The following is an 18,904-nucleotide window of genomic DNA, read 5'->3' as shown; positions in this document are numbered from 1 at the left end:
AACACCATCCCTCCATAACCAGATAAAAACCAAAGTCAGCTTATGCTGTAAAACTATTCCTGAGAAAGACAACCAGCATTAGAACAAATTATTAAGTCTCCCATGCAAACATAACCTTTCTGTAAATGGAGTGCTAACCAGGAAAACAGTTACTGTGCATTTATACCAGCATGCACAGCATGGTCTCCCTTACAGAGAAGCACTTGAACTGAAAAAAAACCCACAACTCCGCACCCAAATGAAGTAAATTAAAAGCCATCTGTCTCCTGAAAAGGATTTTGTCTCCAAGATATGATCTTTATGAGGGCTGACTACTCTTCTTGCTCAATCTGACAATGTTTAAATTTTCTATGACTTCCTTTCCCTTCATTTTGGAAACATACCTCTAAATAACCACACAGTTTTAGGAACCCATACCCAAAAATTTCCAGCTGTAAAACAACATACTTGGGTATTTTGACAAACTCCACAAGGTAGTTATCTATGCCTTTACAAACAGGCCCAGAATGACGACAAACCAGTAAAAGCTTTCACCGCTTTTCCATTTTCACAGCTTATTTAACCAGAGAGATACCCTGGCTCATATTGGGTATGCTCCTGAATGTATATCTGCATAAATGTCCTATGTGCACAGGTTTAAGAGAAAAGAGGCTAAAGGAGGAAGCGTACAGCTTGAGAAGATCCAGATGGGACTTCCTTTTAGAAATAGACCTCTTCTTGGATTCTGACTCAGAAGAGCAGGGCCCTGCCAAATCACAAAGCTGACGAGGACTGCCAAGTATCTGAAAGGAAAGGAAACAGAAGTAAGTAGAGGATTATCTAAGCATTATTTAAATACAGTAAGTCATAATTCTATCAAGCCTTGAAACCCAAGGCAGCAGTATGCAACTTCTCACAGCAAAGGAAAACAGCACACTGATGTTCTATTTATTAAAGCTGCCTTTTCAGCTTTTAAAGTCAGAAAAGCAAATAAAGAAAAGCAGGATATTCAGCAAGAATCACATATAGAATACTCTTCATGTAAATGCTTTATATATTTGACTGAATATGTTTCAACTGATACTGCACACAAGAGAGTTTTTATGCCTAAACAAGTATTTTGCACTATAGTTCATACTGAAGAGAGCCTTTCTCTCCAGTCACCTGGTTACCAAATGATAGGGTCATGCATAGATAGGCAAAGTGATTCCTTCACACTCAACCTCCTGGGAGGCACCTTGTTAATGCCTACCAGGAAATACAAAGAGAAGGCTTTACAAACAAGCATGTATTAATGAACCCAAAGAGGCAATGGAGAAGTCCTGCAGGAAAGCTTAGGGTAAGCTTTTCCTAAAACTTCAATTATCGTTTTGCTATTATTTAAAATTAGAGAAACGACAGGATGACTGCTAGTGCAGACAACCGAGTAGGGGGATGTGTGGCGTTAAGACAGATCTTCAGAAACAGAACAGTCTAGGTATGCACAAGCCAGAAGAAAAATTCTTCAAGAGATACCACTGTTTCTACAAATTACATAAGTTGCTTTGTATTCCATGACGAGAAAAAAGCTCCCATGTCTAATGGAAGAGTCCATGATTTCAGATGATGCTCAAAGAAGACCCACAGTGCTCCAGTTCTAGAGCTCCCAGAGGCACTGAGCATGAGTCCAGAAAGGACTGGTCTTGAAATGGCCGCTTAAGCCATTGGCAGCTTCCTTGTGGCTATTCAAAAAACACTCCAAGAAAGCGCAGTTCAAAAACCTGGCATGTAATCAAAGCACATATATTCACCTTAATGCCTGGAAACTACACTGTGAGGATGAATGCTTCCTTCTAGCAAGAGCCGAGAGTAGGGAAAGATGCCAAAGAAGTTGTGAACTGGATCATTATACTCTATCTCACCCAAAAGAGCAGTCATGACTCAGTGATAGGATCTGCCCAATGCAGTACTGCAGTGTGAATGCTGATGGAGTTGCTACAGTAGCTTGTGCTATAGAGACAAATACAGCTATTACAACTTCATAAAACTAAAGATATTTGTTGGAGTGGTGCTGATGTAACAGCTGTACTCAGAAAGGACAATTTCAACATCCCTAGGGGGGAAGTTGAAATGGATTGGTATGCACATATCAGCAACATTTACTGCTAAATAAACATTTTGCTTTGCATGCCTGGATTTGCACACGTGATTATCCTACCTCTTTCATAATTTTGATGGCTTCTACTCGATGTTGAGGTGGGGGGTAAAGCAATATCCGGTGATACAAAGATTGTAGCACAGGCTTCATGGATTCCACTGACCCCACGAGTCGAACCAGTTCTGCTGCAATATAATATATGGTCCGTGCAACAGGCCCACTAAGGGCAGGTGCTGTGGAGGAGCAACCTGAACCTCGGCCATGATCAGAGATCCCTGACGAAGGTGAATCAGTCTCAAGACATATGCTGCTATGGGCAGAGGTGATAGTTTTGTCATGGATTGGATTTCCTAGGATTACTACTAGGGCTGGACACAGTTGCTTCCTGAGAACGAGAAAAGCAGCAGATGGTAAATGGAAAAAAATAATCTCACATGAACAGATTGAAAATAGCCCATAGTTAAATGAGATACACACTCTTGTTTTAATGATCAGTCAACAGCAGTGTTTAGATAGAATAACAAATTATGCCAGGCTTTTTTCATCTCCCAAGCATCAGCATGCTAGTACATATGGAAATACCTTTGGGTGCTTCACAAACATGATCACAAGGTAGAAATTCTAGGTTTCTTTTGCTAAGTGTCTCTTCTTCAGTCCAATTTGTGAGCTTTAAAAAACCCTGACCAAACGAGTACTAATATATGTTAACTAGAAGACCTAACGTTACATCACTAAACTGCACATCCATGTATTTTATTAAGCACCCTTAGCTGTGAGCCTCTGTTTTGCTGGCTTTTGAAAACATAATTCAAGCCTTCTACAATAACTCAAAGCATGAACTCTAACTACTCATATGCCACTATACACTAAATAACGATCCTTTCCCAACTGTCTTTGTGCATGAGCACTCATGTTAAGTGCTTCAACACCAGCAGATCACTCTTCTTTGGCAGAGCCAAAGCCAACTCAGCACTTTGCTCCATTAACTGTTATTTCAGCTTTCCACTCATGCACTTGACATTTTACTTCAGCCTGCAAGAACTTAATTTATGAAGTCACGTGCTGCATGAAAATGAGTCCCAAACCCGGTTTTCACCCATGTCTCAGAGGTTCAAGCTAGTGCTTAGAGCAAGCACCCAATGACAAATAACAACTTCTAAAATACATCCTCATAGGTAAGCAGATTTTATTTTCTCAAAATTTTTGTGCAGTCCAGAATTTTCATTGTTTCTCTTAACATGATTGCTGAAACACCTCAGCTTTCTGAAGTCACAGAAAGAAAAACAGCTTTTAATTGGAATCCGATAACAACTTTGAGCCTTCTTATTCCATTTATTTTTTCCAATAGGTACACTTCAAAACATATCAATTCACATTCGCTGCTTAAAGAAATGTGCCTGTCTCAAAGCAGGTGTCATCAGAGGTTGTAACAGGAATATATTCTCCAAACATCAAAGCGCTTCTGTATCAAACTATGGAAACACCAACAGAAGAACACAGAGCTAAATCTTCTCTGTCTGCTCCCTTCTTTATCTTGTGTCTTGATTCTTTAAGGAGCAGCAGCTACTTAAAGAATAATGACAGCTACCAGTTTGGACCACAGCTTCACCAGACAGGTAATGATTAGTGTGTACTTATACTACTATATATTCAAAATTATGTTTGCAGTTTAAGCTGTTTCATGTCTTCCTAGTGTTTTGGGGTTTTTTTTCTCCCACTTAAGCAGGTAGCTGGAGGATGCACATTCCTTGCCAGCAATGCAAGTTAAGAAGTCCCTGAAGAAGCCCTGATGGGTTGCCCTCATGGTACACAGTTACAAATACAAACACTTGTAGATTTGCACCATAAACTGGACCATCAAAGTGACATCAAATTAAAATAAAACAGTAAGTGCTTTCTTTTAATCAAGATCATTTCAGTGACCTTGCTTATACGATGGCCCCACAGTCAGTCACATAAGTATACACAGGGTTGAGTGAAATTCAAAGACAGAAATGTCTGAAGTGGATTTTTTCATGAAAGAGGCTTTTGCTCTCATATTACAGCTCCACGAGGCCTCAGTGCAACACTGCCAAGTGTTACCAACCTGAAGACCTCCCAGTCCTGCAGTCACTGATGTTCCTGGGACACCAAGGGAAGTTTTTAGTGCCTCTGCATGTTTCATTCTTAGAACTGGGCCTAAGTCAAACACTTGAATTTCAAAAATTACAGGGTAAAAGCACAAGAAACACATTTGCATTAACAGTCACATATATCTTTCCTTAATACAATCACCTGACAAGGTCACAAAATGGGCATGGACTGCAAGGAACTGCATATTAGTTACATTCTACCTTTATTAGTAAGACTCAATTATTGATAGGCCATAAAACCCCTATTATTTCAACAAGAAGAGGATTCTTTCACGTGCTCTGTGGTGATGGTTTTGAACAATTCAGAGGTAGATATAAACACTAAAGATGTCAAGCCTTTCTGGTGAAATGCACCAGAAAGAGAAGTTTTTGATTAAAGTGGAAGCACCATGAACACTATTTAGCCTCAGCCTTAGACACTGCAGGTCAAAGCATTTCTGGCCACCAGCACACCATTTGACATTAATTTTGCTTATCTTCCTGTATTACTGCATCAGACCAAAAGAATCTCTACAGTACCCAGCTATGACAAGCTAAACATCTCTGTGTTTAATGTCACACATGAATCCAAACTCATGCAGAAAGCATACGACTTTTTCTGTTCTGGCTAAATACATTACACTTCATTACAGTGATGATTCACTAACAGGATTTAATGCGCTAGTTGAGCAGGAGGTCCTACTCAATCTTTTATGAAGCACAGATAGAACTGATAGTAGGTTAACATCAAGCTCTGCTCACATCTGGAGATATATGATATGTTTGTTTGCATGGCTGGGGGAGAAGTCCTTTTATATTTACGCACTGAGTATTTGCATTAGTCTCCAGATGTACTCACCATATTAGATCAGTGAATCCTTTGTGTTGGTTCATGCTGGGAGAGGAGCTGTTTAACATGGAGAGGATGCACTCCAAGTAAAGAAGCTGAAGTTGCCGATTGTCACTGGCAAAAAGAAAAGATGCCATTCACATCATATTAAACCAAAAAAATTTATAGTTTTCTAAAATAACTGTATTAGTTCACTTGAAAATTATACCATACTTTACAGTAGTAATTTATTTTGCCCCTTTTATCCATTTACAATAGTACGATAACCTTCATAATCCCATTTATTTTGTACTGACCACATGACCTTCTGCTACTTTAAAAAAAACCTCAGTGAAAAACAGAAGAACAAAATAGAAATAATTATTCAAATTCAATCTAAACATGAGACAGAAGGAAGTCCTAAAAGAGGAAAAAGAGACAACAGAAGATTTTTGACTATTGGATTCAAGCAATCTGAAGCACATTTAGGCTGCTCCTTTCTGGTTATTTTCCCCTCTTTTCCTGGTGACAGTCACAATTGTCAGAAGTCAATGTCTACAGGCAGAAAGTTGCATGATAACATGACTACGTTTCAGGGCCTTTGCTCTGTCAGAACAATAAACATAAAGGAAGCCTCATGAGAAAGAATACTGTAGTAGTTTTGGCTTTAGTCAGCATAGGTCCCCATTTAGGCCTCAGTTTTTAGCAGGCCTCAAAGGTTGTGACACAGTTAGAGGGGACAGGTATCATCTGACTTAAGCAGCCATAGAGGTATTTCATATCATCTGACATCATCAGGAAGTGTCGGGGAGTATAACAAGCAAGGTGGGAGGAGTCTCTGCTCTCTTCGGTCCACGCTTCTGACCAGGACGGTTCCCGCTCCCTGACTGCTGATATCAGGCCCTCCTGCCGGTCGGCACGTCTGCTTAGCCGGGGACGTGAGCACATTCCTGTTAATTCCTCTTTCCCTCTTGCTGGGAGGTTTCCTTTGGGGAGGGGGTTTGGTTGGTTTGGAGTTTCACCTGTTAGCTGGGGCGACCTCGGTGAGCCTGTTGTTGTTTCCTGTCACTATGTGCTATTTCATATTCTGTGTTAAGCTCTCCTCTTCTCTGTATAAATATAAAAACCTCACTGTGTTTAAAACCTCGTTTCTGCTGTTTTCCCTCACTCTCCTGCTCTGGGAGTGGACTTTTTGACTGGGTACCAGGCAGTTGGCATTTTGCCAGCTCAAACTATAACAAATACTAAAGAACCTGTGGACACCTGGAACTGATAGACTTCTTACGAGGTATCTTAATGCAGACCATCATTATCTTGCAGTTGACACTTGCATGGTCATGCACAGGGAATCCCTGCACTCTTGATTTTATTTTCCCAAATGTTGATACTACTTAAATAATGCTAAATAAGGCTCTCTTCCCTTTCAAATCGTGCTGTAATTAGAGACACTCATGGGAGAAAAGTCTATAGAAGAATTGCATACTGATGTCTGTGCTGTTTTTGGGTCTGTTAGTTCCTAAAAGTTATAGAGCAGATTATACTATTACTGCTCATAACAACCACATTTTAAAGCTATACTCATGCATTTCCAAGTAAGCAGAGTTTATGATATTCCTAAATTTAAGGAATTCTTTCATAATGCAAATTACTTCAATTGGATAAATGTTGCCTTTCTAAGAAGGACATATTAATTCATTCTGAATATAGTTTCTGCTAAGTCTTTCCATGGCTCCTGTAACTGTTTTCTCTCTATAATGGTTGCCTCCAGCCAGAAAAGAAAACTTCTCCTCTGTTAAGTATTTTGCTGCTGTATGGAAGTTACTTACAGATTAGACTTCGTGGAAGCTCTTTAAAGCTGAACAGTGCACAAAGAATGCAAATTAGCTTCTCATTTCAAGTGAAGGTTAAATTAATGCATTAGGAACAATATTTCCTCTAGCAAACACTTCATTGAAGCACAGCTTTGCTCCATAATTCCAGAACTAAAACAGTACAATCACAAGTATCAATGAAACTCTCAAACTCCAGGTAATAAATTGAAATTATAAACTGAAATAACTCACTTTATGACAGCCTGGAGCTTCTCACAGAGCACAGTGAGGACAGATACAACATCATCACAAAGAGACTCCACTGAAGTACCTCCAAAAAGGACAAATATCAGAGGTATTACATATGAACAGGATTACAACCTCAATTCACAGTATGGACTTTCAGAGCTGGTCAGAGCTTTTAAAACAAGGAACAAGGCTACCAAAATTCATAGAGAAGATGCAGTAGGAAAAGTCCTGGATTAGAAAGTGATCTCCACAAAATGCAAAAGCAGCAGTATTAAACCTGGAGTGAGCATTGATTGCTTACGTGCACTTAGAGAAGATTAGCTGAAATCCAATTCAGATAATAAAATAAGCATACAATTAAATAATAAAAAAGGACTAGCTCCAGTATTTCTACATGGCAGCCAATTTCTGTATCTCTGCCTGCAGTTTGTCTCTCCTACATAGCTTCTGATTTCTGACCAGGTTCTGATCTTAAAAGAGGATGATTATGCTCTTCAAAGGTTTTAGCCTCCATTCACACAAGATCTGCAGAAATCCTGTGATAACGTCAAAAGCAGGGATTACTTTTACCTATCAGAGAAGATGTTGAAATCAGAATGGGAGTAGAAGAACATTCTAATTTGGCAAGTGTAAACACACCTTCAATAGCGAAGCGTTTTCAAAAGTGGCCATTATATAAACAATGTCTTTGGCCTGAAATACAGTAACACGATAATTTTCAGACTCCACATCCTACTCCATGAATCTGTTTCAATTTAGAAAGTAAAGCCACTTACTAAAACTTTCTGGAACTCCTTAATTATGGAAATTAGCATCTTGAAATAATTTTTTTTACTACGTTGAGTGCAATGTTGTTACGATAGTCCAAATGAAGACACAACTGAAAATACCAGAAGCTAACAGGGCTGTCTCAGTTCTTACCACATATAACAGAGAAAATATCAAGCTGTGGAGAAGGTATGAAAACCTGAAGGTTCAATTACAATGACATCAAATAGTAGTGTGTTGACAAAAGGAAAGTTAAAAATAAAAAAGCTGGAGTGGAAGGAGTCACTAAAAAGTGTTACAAATACCTTGACTCTTGAATTTCTGCAAGGTGTCATGGTTTTCAATTGTCTGTTGAGAAAAGAGAGAGGTGATGTAATTGGTGCAAGGGGCAGAAAAACACTACAGAAGCAATACTTCAACAGAAGAGCTTTCTTAAAAAAAATCATACCCTTTATCAGTTTTGGGTTTCTTGTTTGTTAGGTTTTTTAAGTGAAGCTGTTGCAAAATGTTTTTATAAAATCTTTAACATCTCTTTTAATAGTCAATCAGATTTAAGGAACTCATATCTCACTAAGCTGAACCAGAATTTATAAGTCCTTAAGAGATTTCCTACACCTAAAACAACTCAGTAAAAACTAGGCATGTAAGTCACATTGAAAATAACTGAGAGGAAAGCATAGTTTAGACTTCACAAAGTACTTAGAAATCAAAATCAATTGAGTATTAGAGAGTTTAGAACGTTGACATTGTTAATGTTACAGTACCAACAAAATTAATAGCTATCAGGACACGGAAATTAGTTCTTACATCATTTGGTTCTGCTGTGGTATAGTGTTCTTCCTATTAGTGCACAAAGGCGTCAAGTCAAATTCTTCTCTCAAACATCAATAACAAACTGTCAGGAATTACATGCAGCTTTCATATGCTTTTACCTACTCCTCAGCTAAGAAAAGAAACTAACAAAATTGAACTTGCAGACCCAAACTGAAATTTCAAAACTAATGGTTGTGTTTGTTTGGTTTTTTGTTTTGGAGGTTTTGGTAAATATTTTGGCTAGTAAAATGAACCTACTTAGTGCAAACAGAGGACAAGTTTACTTAAATTGAGTAATTCTGTTTTGCAGTTGCTCAGTAGGATGCAAGCAATCCTGTCTACTAATCCGAAATAGAAGGGATCATCTTAACCCAAAACAGATGTAAGGAAAATAATCTGTACAATTACAGTCCTTAAAATTTTCTAATAAATAGAAAATGACTTTTACAAATAGTATTTTTTTGACAATATGATATTATACAAAGCAGCACAAATGAATGTAAGAAGTCGATGTAATTCCACGTGCACCCAGAACATTTACAGTTTCACTGAAAATGTGCTGGGATTTCATTCAAAGAGTGCTTATGGATTTTAATAATACGATAAGTATAAGTTGTGGGGTATTTTGCTAACAACCAAACAAAGAATGTCACAAGCTTAAAAATTATCTTCTATAAAAACAGTAGAAGAAAAACTTCAATTACACTTTCCTTAGTTGAGAATTTGTTTGCTTTATGTAAATATTTGTCATGAAAAAACTTTTGGCAGAAGGATTTCAATGAACCTTAGGAAAACTAGGAAACCAAACAAAAGAATGGAAAATGAAAAGGCCAAGGTAGTCTGACATCAGAACAAAGCCTCATTTGTTTAATGGAAGGGGAAAAAATAATGGGAAAAAAAAAAATCAGTCAATCAGAGCTGACAACATGAGAGCTGATTTTCCGATAGTCTGCTCTGAGACAGGCATAGAGTACAAAAAAGCTTTTAAACAGGATTTATTGCAGAAGTGTCAAATAAAAGCCACAAGGCACAACAAGCCAGTACAATACACTGCATTCAGAGAAACAAAAAGGTATGCAGCCATGGACATGGAACCATTTGTTGATGCCAGAAGGCTCACCATGTTTTCTTGCTTTTGTCGTAACTGTAAAGTCAAGTCACTCAACATTTGGCTGAGGGTTGCCCGCACAGCGGTGTTAATGCTCCGCTGATGACAGCTAGATACATAAGTCTCAATGCAAACCTGATGGGGAAATAAGACAGTAGTACAAAGATATGAACTGTAACTTACCAGTAACACATTTTAGGAGGATACCAAAGTGTCTCGCATGCAGATAGTCAGCCTTCCTTACTTTTTCTTAGTGCTATATGAGCACATTTAGAAGATTTCAGCAGTATGGAAAATGAAAAAAGCAGCATCTAGAAGCAGCATGCAATTTATCAGTCTCACAACTGCAAGAATGGTAGGGCAAAATGGCAAAGTCTCCTTCTGTCAAACCCAAGAGATTTTGGCACTTGCCTTGCGCTGTAGGTAATTCACTAAATGTGGATTTGATTGTTCATTTCTTGATACTTATTTGTAACTACCCCTCTGCAAGTTTATGTTGCAATGTAAACACCCTCCAATTTTTCATTTTTTCTTGAATACAAGCTATATCTTGAGTGATTCAAGACATCACACATGGAAGCTAATTAATTATGGCTCTTGTCTTATTTTTCTTTTCTCAACTAGACAGAGTGCATTCCAGAGCTTTTCAAGTGTATGTATATTGCTCATTATCTCATGCAAGAAACACTATGCAAATGACTGAGACTGATTATCTTCTTTGACAATGCAGTAGAACAGGTTAGTTGTAAGCATTGACAGGATATAAGGGACCAAACTGAGAGCATGTCTCATTCTTTTTGCCCTTTTTCAAGATTCTAAGATTCCTCCAAATACATAAAGAATTTTATTTAGTTTAAGTTCAATCAGTCAGTAATGAAGATGGTCTTCTAAGTTAAAAGAAGGCCTGGACCAACTCTGCTCATCATTTAGCTATCACCTGAACTCCAGTGGACCAAAAAAAAACCTAAAAGCCTGTTAACCCTTTACAGCCCTTCAAATAGGCCAACCATTCCAGTGCTGCTGAAATCATTCTTTCAAGGTGTAAGTCTTCTTCTAGAGTACCTGAATTAATTGATGAAATACCATCCTTATAGGCAGGCTGACTTTCTGGAAAGAGCATAGTTGATATCTCCTTTCCCCTCCCCATAAGAACTAGAAAGCAACAATAGTGTTCACTTGGGCTCCAATCTTACAGAAGGCCTGTGTTCTAAATGGCTGGATAAGGTACCTTTTGAAAAGCCATTGAAGAAGCATCACTAAAAATGCGAGAGCTCAGGGCTCCAAAGAGGTGAGCAATGGACATTTTGATCATTTCATGCATTCGGGGACTTCCAGCTCTATGGCATGCAAGACACAACTAAGAGCAAAACACAGAAGGGTTAGCTAATGAAACACAACAGTCAAATAAACAAGCCTCCAAAAGGTACAGGGGAGTAACAAATACACACATAAAACCAAGAAACAGAATGAACTAAATTTTCTTGCAGGTCTCTAGGCAAGCATGGGAAGGTGCATAGGGGAAGATTTAGTCTATTTTTAATACTAGATTTTTAATCTCTTTTCAATACTATTAATACTTAAGCCACAAATTATAGTACTCTTCATGTTGGATGCTTCCTTAATTTGAAGCTGATAATCTTCAGAAAGATTTGGAATGCCATTATTTTGTACACATGAATTGTGAATGATCAGGTGGTGCAAAATGGCCAGACTGTAGCTTTGTTTGTCAGAGATAGTCCTCGGAGAGTTCTACTTGTGACAAAGGCAGTGTCCTTTCAATTCTGCAGTGGCTCCACTTTGCTAGAGTGCAGGCTAGGAAAAGGGACTAAGGGACTGACTTGGAAAGAAATATCAAATAGCACGGGCACTGAAACAGAAAGCTCCTCTCTGCCACCTTTCCCTTAGAGCAAGTCAGAAGGTTAATCAAATGCTGAACTGAAATTACTTTGCTTCCTACTGCTTACATATTGCAGAATTCAGATACAAAGGCAGAGTGATTACAGTTGTTGAAGTCTCTGCCTTATCTAAAACCTAGGTAGGAGGAACCTGAGAAAATCCTGGTAGGATTTGATCTTTAGAAAGATCTAGGCATTTCGCTGAGGCAGTATTTTCTCAAGGACTGTAAGGAAACTAACTCTACCTCCAAATACTCCAAATAGAAACATGCCCACTCTGTATTACAGCTTGTTCCAATACACTGAAGAAAATTAGTTTTGTTTGCTTTGTTGGCACATCCCATCAGCCTGCAATAGAGCTCCTGTACACAGCAACAGAAAAGGAAAGAACTATCACTGTGCTAATTTGTATTGCTACACTACGTAAGATTTTAAGAGCCAGGAGAGCCTTTTGGGAATGAAAATGAAGTGAAACCACCAAGAACAGTAGAGTTTAACGTCTGTCTATGAGAGACAACTGCCATTTTTCAGGATGTTTTGATGAATAAACCTTGTTATTACCCAAGTTTACACAGAGAACAGAAAATATGACTTCACTTTTAGCACACAGAACAAGACTGACTGACCATTTATCCCCAGCCTTAGGCAATGCTTTCAAAGACTGAAATCTGAAGGGTTTAGAGTCATTAAATATTTTTCCCAGCAGGAACTTAGTTTAAGCTAGACGTCTTTACCTACAGCAAAGAGATGCACTAAGCTGAATTAATCAACTTTTGCCTTGCATGTTAGAAAGTCTTCTGAGAAAAACTGCAGTAAGGGAAAAAATCTGTTTTCTTCAGTTTGGGGTGCTGATATGAAGAGGGTTTAGTAGAACTGAAAAAACTGTCACTTTAAACAGCAATTCAGCTCATCCTTGCTGCAGCATCTATGGGTGGGGCTTATAAAGACCTCAAAAAATAGCCATACCTTATGGCCTTACATAGCACAAGAGAGACAAAAGTCTGAGTGGTACTAATCTGGAACAATTATTACCTTTTTTTTTATCCTGCATGTGTTACATACATGAACTGTTTCTGTTGTATCCTTGCCCTTTAAGGCCCATTTGTTAAAAAATGGAAGCTGTTTTCTTCAGTTCCCTGTTACCCCTATAACCACATTCTCAGCTTCCAATAAGACAATGCAAGGTCAATTTTACTCTTAAACTTGGAAAATACCATAACTTCCAGGTAAAGTGAGCTATTTTCACATGGGATTTTTCTTTTTTTTACAAAAAATCCCACCCAAAATACCAAAAACCTGAGAAGGAACAAGTCTCTAAATGTCAACAGATACCTTGAGTATAGGACATGTATACAACCTTGATATTTTTTCATAGACATTACCTCTGCCCAAACCATCTTAACAATGTAATTTTATAATACGTTGTGCACACAACAGTGTGTGCTACACAGGTGGATTAAGTGTTCCTGTGCATCTTCTCTAATCTGAACAAACAACCTCGTGGCTTGCTACACACTGTGTTAAAAATATCACCCACCTACAAAGGTGTACTTAATATAGCTGCAGGTATGTTTTTCTACAACCGAAGATCCAGTTTAATTCAGACAAAAATCTAATACAATAAAGGGAGTAGAGTGACTAATAGCACCATATATCTAGAGGCATACTAAAACTTTTACTTGGATGTATTAGGAAAAGGTACACACAAGGCTAACAAGGCACAGTGAGGCACTTCTGCCAACATGACACATGGCTTATACACCTCTCTTGGGGAAACTTCATTAGCTTTAGACTTGCAGTAGGTAAGAAATCAGTACAGTGCTGTTTTATGAAGAAAAAAAGCACAGTAAAATAAATATGTGTAGTAAATGCACAACACTGTAATATACAATTACCAGTCAGTTTCCAAAAGTGCCTTCCCGTGCAAGCCCATCAAACCTGCCCAAGTTGCAACTGTTTCTTCACACTAGACATAAGGTAATACCAGCCCTTAAGATGGTAGTTATGTTTTGGACTGGTTCAATTCCACATTATGTATGGAAGTCATGCTTTAGGTAGTGGGGAAAAGTTAAGCGACACGAGCTGTGGTATGACAGAGGCACTTACCTCAGCAATCTTCAACACTGAACTCCCATTCAGCTCAAATGTGGAGGTATATGTTATACAGAGTAAGACCTTGCAACAAAAGAGAGGGAAGGAGTAAGGAAAAAAATTAAGTTTTGTCAGTTATCACCTCTCTTTCTCACCCATGTGCTTTCAGCCACAGCTCCTTCCAATTTTTAAAGCAGGCATCAGAAGCTTCTTAGCACCATGTGTTACCAGGACAGAGGAGGTCCACCTGAGAATTTGCACCTTTTGGCCTCAGATGTACCACCCAGTGGACTACTTATTGATCTCTCCTACATATGATCACCAAAGAAAGACAACTCCAGCCTGAGACTCCATAGCCAGAATTCATTCATATTTTATCCACAAGCTTAGCATGATTTATAATCAGTCCTTTCATTCATTTCTATCAGTATAACAAAGGAGGAAGGAAAAATGCATACAATACGAGTTATTACTTAAGAGGCACAGATAGATACGTATTGTGTGAGACAAGCCATTAATTGCTGCCTGACACGAGTCTCCCAGCACAAGATATTTCTAGTAAGTGTATTATAGTTACTTTATAATTACTAAAAAACCAATTCATTAAGTCCCAATTAATGATGGGAGCAGGAGACTTGTTCTGTCTTGAACTCAGCAGGAGGAATAAGAACTAAAAGCCCTATCCAACACCTAACTTGGAAGAGAAGGAGAGTGAGAGTGTGATATCATCTATCACATGCAGTGAGGAAATGTGGTGAGAGCTGGGGTGTGATGCCTTTAGTGTCTGGAGATGTCCTCCCTGTCTTCCTTCCTCCTTTCCAATCCCTCTTGCCTCACATAAGACAGAGTCTGAGCTACTGTTCTCTCTCCTTCAAGCATAAAGTTCCCAGAATTTAAGTTTACTTGGTCTGAAATAGTGTGAGTTTCCTGGGATAAGTGTACCAGCAAATATCAATCACACTAATGTTTTGGTCCCTACAACTTCTCAGCCCCTAAGAACTACTATTGTCTGCTTCACAAGGAAATTAGGGGCATCAGATAAGTTAGCATTGCTGGTTGTTAACTAGAAGCAAAGTACATAAGAGCCTGATCATGGATGAGTGTGATATTTTCTCAGAGAAGGACATAAATGACCTTCTTTGCATTTGGAGAGTCAGACTGAAAAGTTTCTACACACTGAAATGTCCAATACCTTTACAAATTTTTTTCTCAGCAGAAACAATGTATTTCACTAGAGGATGTCACACTCAAAGGTTGTAGGGGGTTTTTGTTTGGTTGTTTGCTTGTTTTGTAAATAAAATACCAATCATGAGCTTGATCCTATTCTTACACAAGATGATTTTACTATAAAAAGCGTTCCAAGAAAACCATTGCATAATGGCAATTTTACAGCTGTCTGTATATGTTATCTTGCCTTGACTCTCGATCCTCCATAAAAAGAAGCTAAATAATGTGGATAAATACTAGAGGTTTTGGCAATAAAAAAGGGCATACTACTCTCCTGAAGTACAATAGTCCTGCCCTAGGAACTCTTTTCTTAGATATTTAGCATTTACTTTTAAAGAAAAGCACTTTCTGAGCCAAGCTTCTTCTTCATGGTTTCTCTTTACTTTGAAATGGGCAAAATGGATTTTCTCATTTTGAAAGTATTACACAGTCTACCTCAGAGTTACAAGGAGAGAGACAAGCTATAGAGCACTTGAACTTGCCAGAGAAATAAATCTAATTCTAAACACAAATGATCAAGAATGCTGCACTTTCTATTTCTTGATAGGAACTCCACAAAAGTCTCTGCAATTCATAACATTTACTGGTACATGGACAAATGTCAGTGACAAGGAACTGTGACACCTCTCTTCCTGTCCACAAAGCAAATGCTACAGAATAAAGTAAACAGTCAATTATAAAAGCTTTCAATAATGTCATTTGGGTAATACATGCATAAATTATAAGGGCTGTTATTTTCATCTGCTAGTCATTCCATACCTGCAAAATTTAAAACTTCAAAGCCAAACAGTTCTATTTAGCATGAACTTGATTCTAAGCTACTGGCCAGCCTCACAGTCAACCATTGGGCCTGACCATCGCAACTGTTAATTACCTTGAAATTTTATTGACATTTCTAATAGCTGCAAGAGCTCAACAGCTAAAAAATATATTCAGTACTTAAGGAAAAAATGTGATTTGTACTCTCCAAACACTGCTGTGTAAAACACAGGTGTAGAACACAGTTCATAAACCCAGAGATAGACAACTGTTATCTCCCACTGACAAATCTCTTCTTATCATGCTAAGAGCCAAGACAGACAGCCAGACCCATGACTAATCTTGTCCAGTCGTTTGTATGTCCTGATTTTCCCTACTTGTAAAACCTCATTTGCTTAATGTGATTTTCTGCCTTCTTGTCCCGTCTTGGCTTTGTGTGTTACTATCTAATGCTTTCCTGACCAAAACATGGAAGCCAATACACTACAATACATGAAAGCACACGAGCTTAGGCAATTGTATTAAGTCCTTGCTATTCAAAATCTCTTCTTCCCCTCTTTTTTTTTTAATTTCCTTTCTTTATAGAGCTGAACTATGAAAAGTTAGCATATATATATATATACGCCTCATCTTTTCTGACACAAAAGCCAAAAATCCGCATGTAACATAAATAATAGAAAGGTCAGATACCAAGGGCAGTGAGGAAGTGAGGACCACAACCTTGCAATGAAGCAATAGGGAATTTCAGCAAAAAGACTGCTAAGTTTGGACTGCTACTCTTTGTAAAACATAAGATCTGGGAACCTACTAGCTAGAGAAAGGGCATATGAACTGATGTAATCAAGTGACAGCAGCACAGGTTCTCAGCCAGTATATTCTTGGCTTACTCCACTGCTGCCATCTTTCCTCACAAACAATTTGTGAGTTCTGAAACACAGTCTCTGACCAACACACGAAACTGCTCTCAGCTGTGATTTCCATCAGCACTGCTGCAGGGCTCATTTACAGTCTTGGCAATGATCCAGACACTTAACTTGCATGTTTTCCCATTTATGTGGAACAAACAGGAAGACAGCAGGCTTCTCTTTTAAATTACTAGATGAAAAATGGGACTAAAATCAACAAAACAAATCACTCAGATCCACTAAAAATATTGAGTCTCCAAACAGTATATCCCACAGGCTGCTTAACTACTCATGACACTAACTCAGTCTGTATTTTAAAAAAAATCACAGAAAAGAAAGATAGGCTTTCTTGGGCAATGCCATTCTGGTTTCGCAACCACCAGTAGGAAAAGCAACAGAACTACAGATCAATTCCTAGTAACTACGAAGCAATTCCAGTACAAAGCAAAATCGAAAATCAGCTTACATTGATTGGAAGCAACCAACACTCAACCTAACACAGTATGAAGTCTAAACCATATTTTGTTTCTTTTTCTTTCTTTTTTTTTTTTTAAAGGAACTTATATGACTATAGGGATAGTTTCAGTGTCACACAACCTCCAGGATTTTTTAATTGGCTTGCATTATCTTGCAAATGCCCGGATGAGATCACATTTCCATAAATGGCTTATCCATAAAGAAAGTATTTATTATAATTACTTTTGAGGTATTGACTATCATGGAACAAAAAATACAATTCCTACTCCCTGGAGTCCCAGGGTACCAACTGTAATATCAAAGCACATGCATGGGTAATCTTCACAACAAATAGAAATAAAACCAGAAAACCCTGGTTCTGATGCCACAATGAAGGTCAAATGACACAAACATACATGATTTGAACTATAGTGTAATTAAACTGACATTACAATGTCTATCCATTCTGTGCCACATGCTCTAGCATGACCCTGCTTGAGCAGGGAGGTTGGACCAGATGACCCACTGGGGTCTCTTCCAACCTGAACCATTCTGTGATTCGGTGTGATCCCCAGAGATTAAGTGTTCAGGACCAGGTTGGATGGGGCTTTGAGCAACCTGGTCAAGTAGGGGATGTCCCTGCCCATGGCAGGGTATTGGAACCAGATAACCTTTAAGGTCCCTTCTAACCTAAACCATTCTATGATTTTATGATCTCCTGAAGAGGGAAAAAAGAGGGAATGTTTTTAGATTGTAAGGCTGCTAAGCATTGCTAGCCAAGTTCCACAAGTCCTTAGCACATACCTGCAGTACAAAGAAATTCTCACATGGAAGACCTCATGGTGGAGTTGTCAAATAAACACCCTGCATAAGAAAGCAAGTAGTATCCCCAAGAAAGAGAAAATACTTTAGAATTTACAAACAAAACAATTTTGCAGCCACCTCTAATCCCTTTGCGGGATTCATAAAAGAAGCCTTTCCTACTTTACTTGCACGCATATAAACTTGGATGCAGTGTGCTTGGATGATTGTCAAATCCTGCCCCTTGGAGGAAAAACCCTGACGAAGACAAGGCAGGACAACCTTTTATCTCATTCAGTTGTTTGACATTTAAAGCAGTCATACAGTATTTCTGCAAAATAGTTGGGACAGGAGGTGTCCTATTTGTCAGAATAACTGCAAACCTGTTCATGTGGTACTCTTTGGCCTCGAAAGAAAACAAGAGCAAGAGAAACTAAGTGCATTAATGAAGTTATCTACACTGTCACCATGTATCCGTGTACAAAACAGTAGATTTTAATTATGGAGAGAAAGGACAGTGTCTCCTATGAATTAGTAAACCCATAAATGCTGTTCAGCATTATGAATGCACCAGAGCTTCAGATATAAGGACTGTATTTGGTACAGAAGAACCTCACACATCATCAGTGGTGACAAGCTGAATGCTCCGAGAAGACAATGCCCATTTAGTTCACTGGACCAAAACAGAACTGCTGCTGAACACTATTTATGGTGGTAGGAAACCAAGTGAAACTACTGCCTATGTAGTACAGTTGTAGAAGGGAAATAAATTATTTAAGGCTTAATGGTGCTTAACAGTTTTTCACAACACTCTGACAGGGTCTTTTATCTTTAGAATTACAGCAATTAAAGGCAGGGAAAAATAAAGAAAAAGACTGACTAGTGGCACTAGGATGGCACTTCCTCCTTGACACCCTATTTAAGTATACTGCATTACTTTATGAATTAGATTATACAAATCTGAG

At 38.3% G+C, this 18,904-nt stretch overlaps 1 protein-coding gene across 4 annotated transcripts in view; it reads right to left on the bottom strand.

Moving 5' to 3' along the window:
- The window catches only part of ARFGEF3 (ARFGEF family member 3), a 93,743-nt gene that overhangs the window by 45,504 nt on the left and 29,335 nt on the right, over positions 1-18,904 (bottom strand). Inside the window, exons 5-11 of one of the 4 annotated variants that reach the window (XM_071549164.1) lie at positions 13,807-13,875; positions 11,034-11,162; positions 8,190-8,232; positions 7,120-7,198; positions 5,087-5,191; positions 2,177-2,501; positions 670-782 (exon numbers count right to left, since the gene is read on the bottom strand). In XM_071549164.1, coding sequence (XP_071405265.1) covers positions 670-782; positions 2,177-2,501; positions 5,087-5,191; positions 7,120-7,198; positions 8,190-8,232; positions 11,034-11,162; positions 13,807-13,875 — 863 coding nt within the window. Of the gene's footprint in view, positions 1-669; positions 783-2,176; positions 2,502-5,086; positions 5,192-7,119; positions 7,199-8,189; positions 8,233-9,817; positions 9,941-11,033; positions 11,163-13,806; positions 13,876-18,904 lie in introns of all 4 variants that reach the window. The other 3 variants (XM_071549167.1, XM_071549165.1, XM_071549168.1) reach the window with 3 other exon arrangements.

Source organism: Pithys albifrons, chromosome 2, assembly GCF_047495875.1.
Source record: "Pithys albifrons albifrons isolate INPA30051 chromosome 2, PitAlb_v1, whole genome shotgun sequence".
Taxonomy (NCBI): domain Eukaryota; kingdom Metazoa; phylum Chordata; class Aves; order Passeriformes; family Thamnophilidae; genus Pithys; species Pithys albifrons.
The sequence above is the reverse complement of the archived record's forward strand: the minus strand, read 5'-3'. Positions and strand labels throughout refer to the sequence as shown.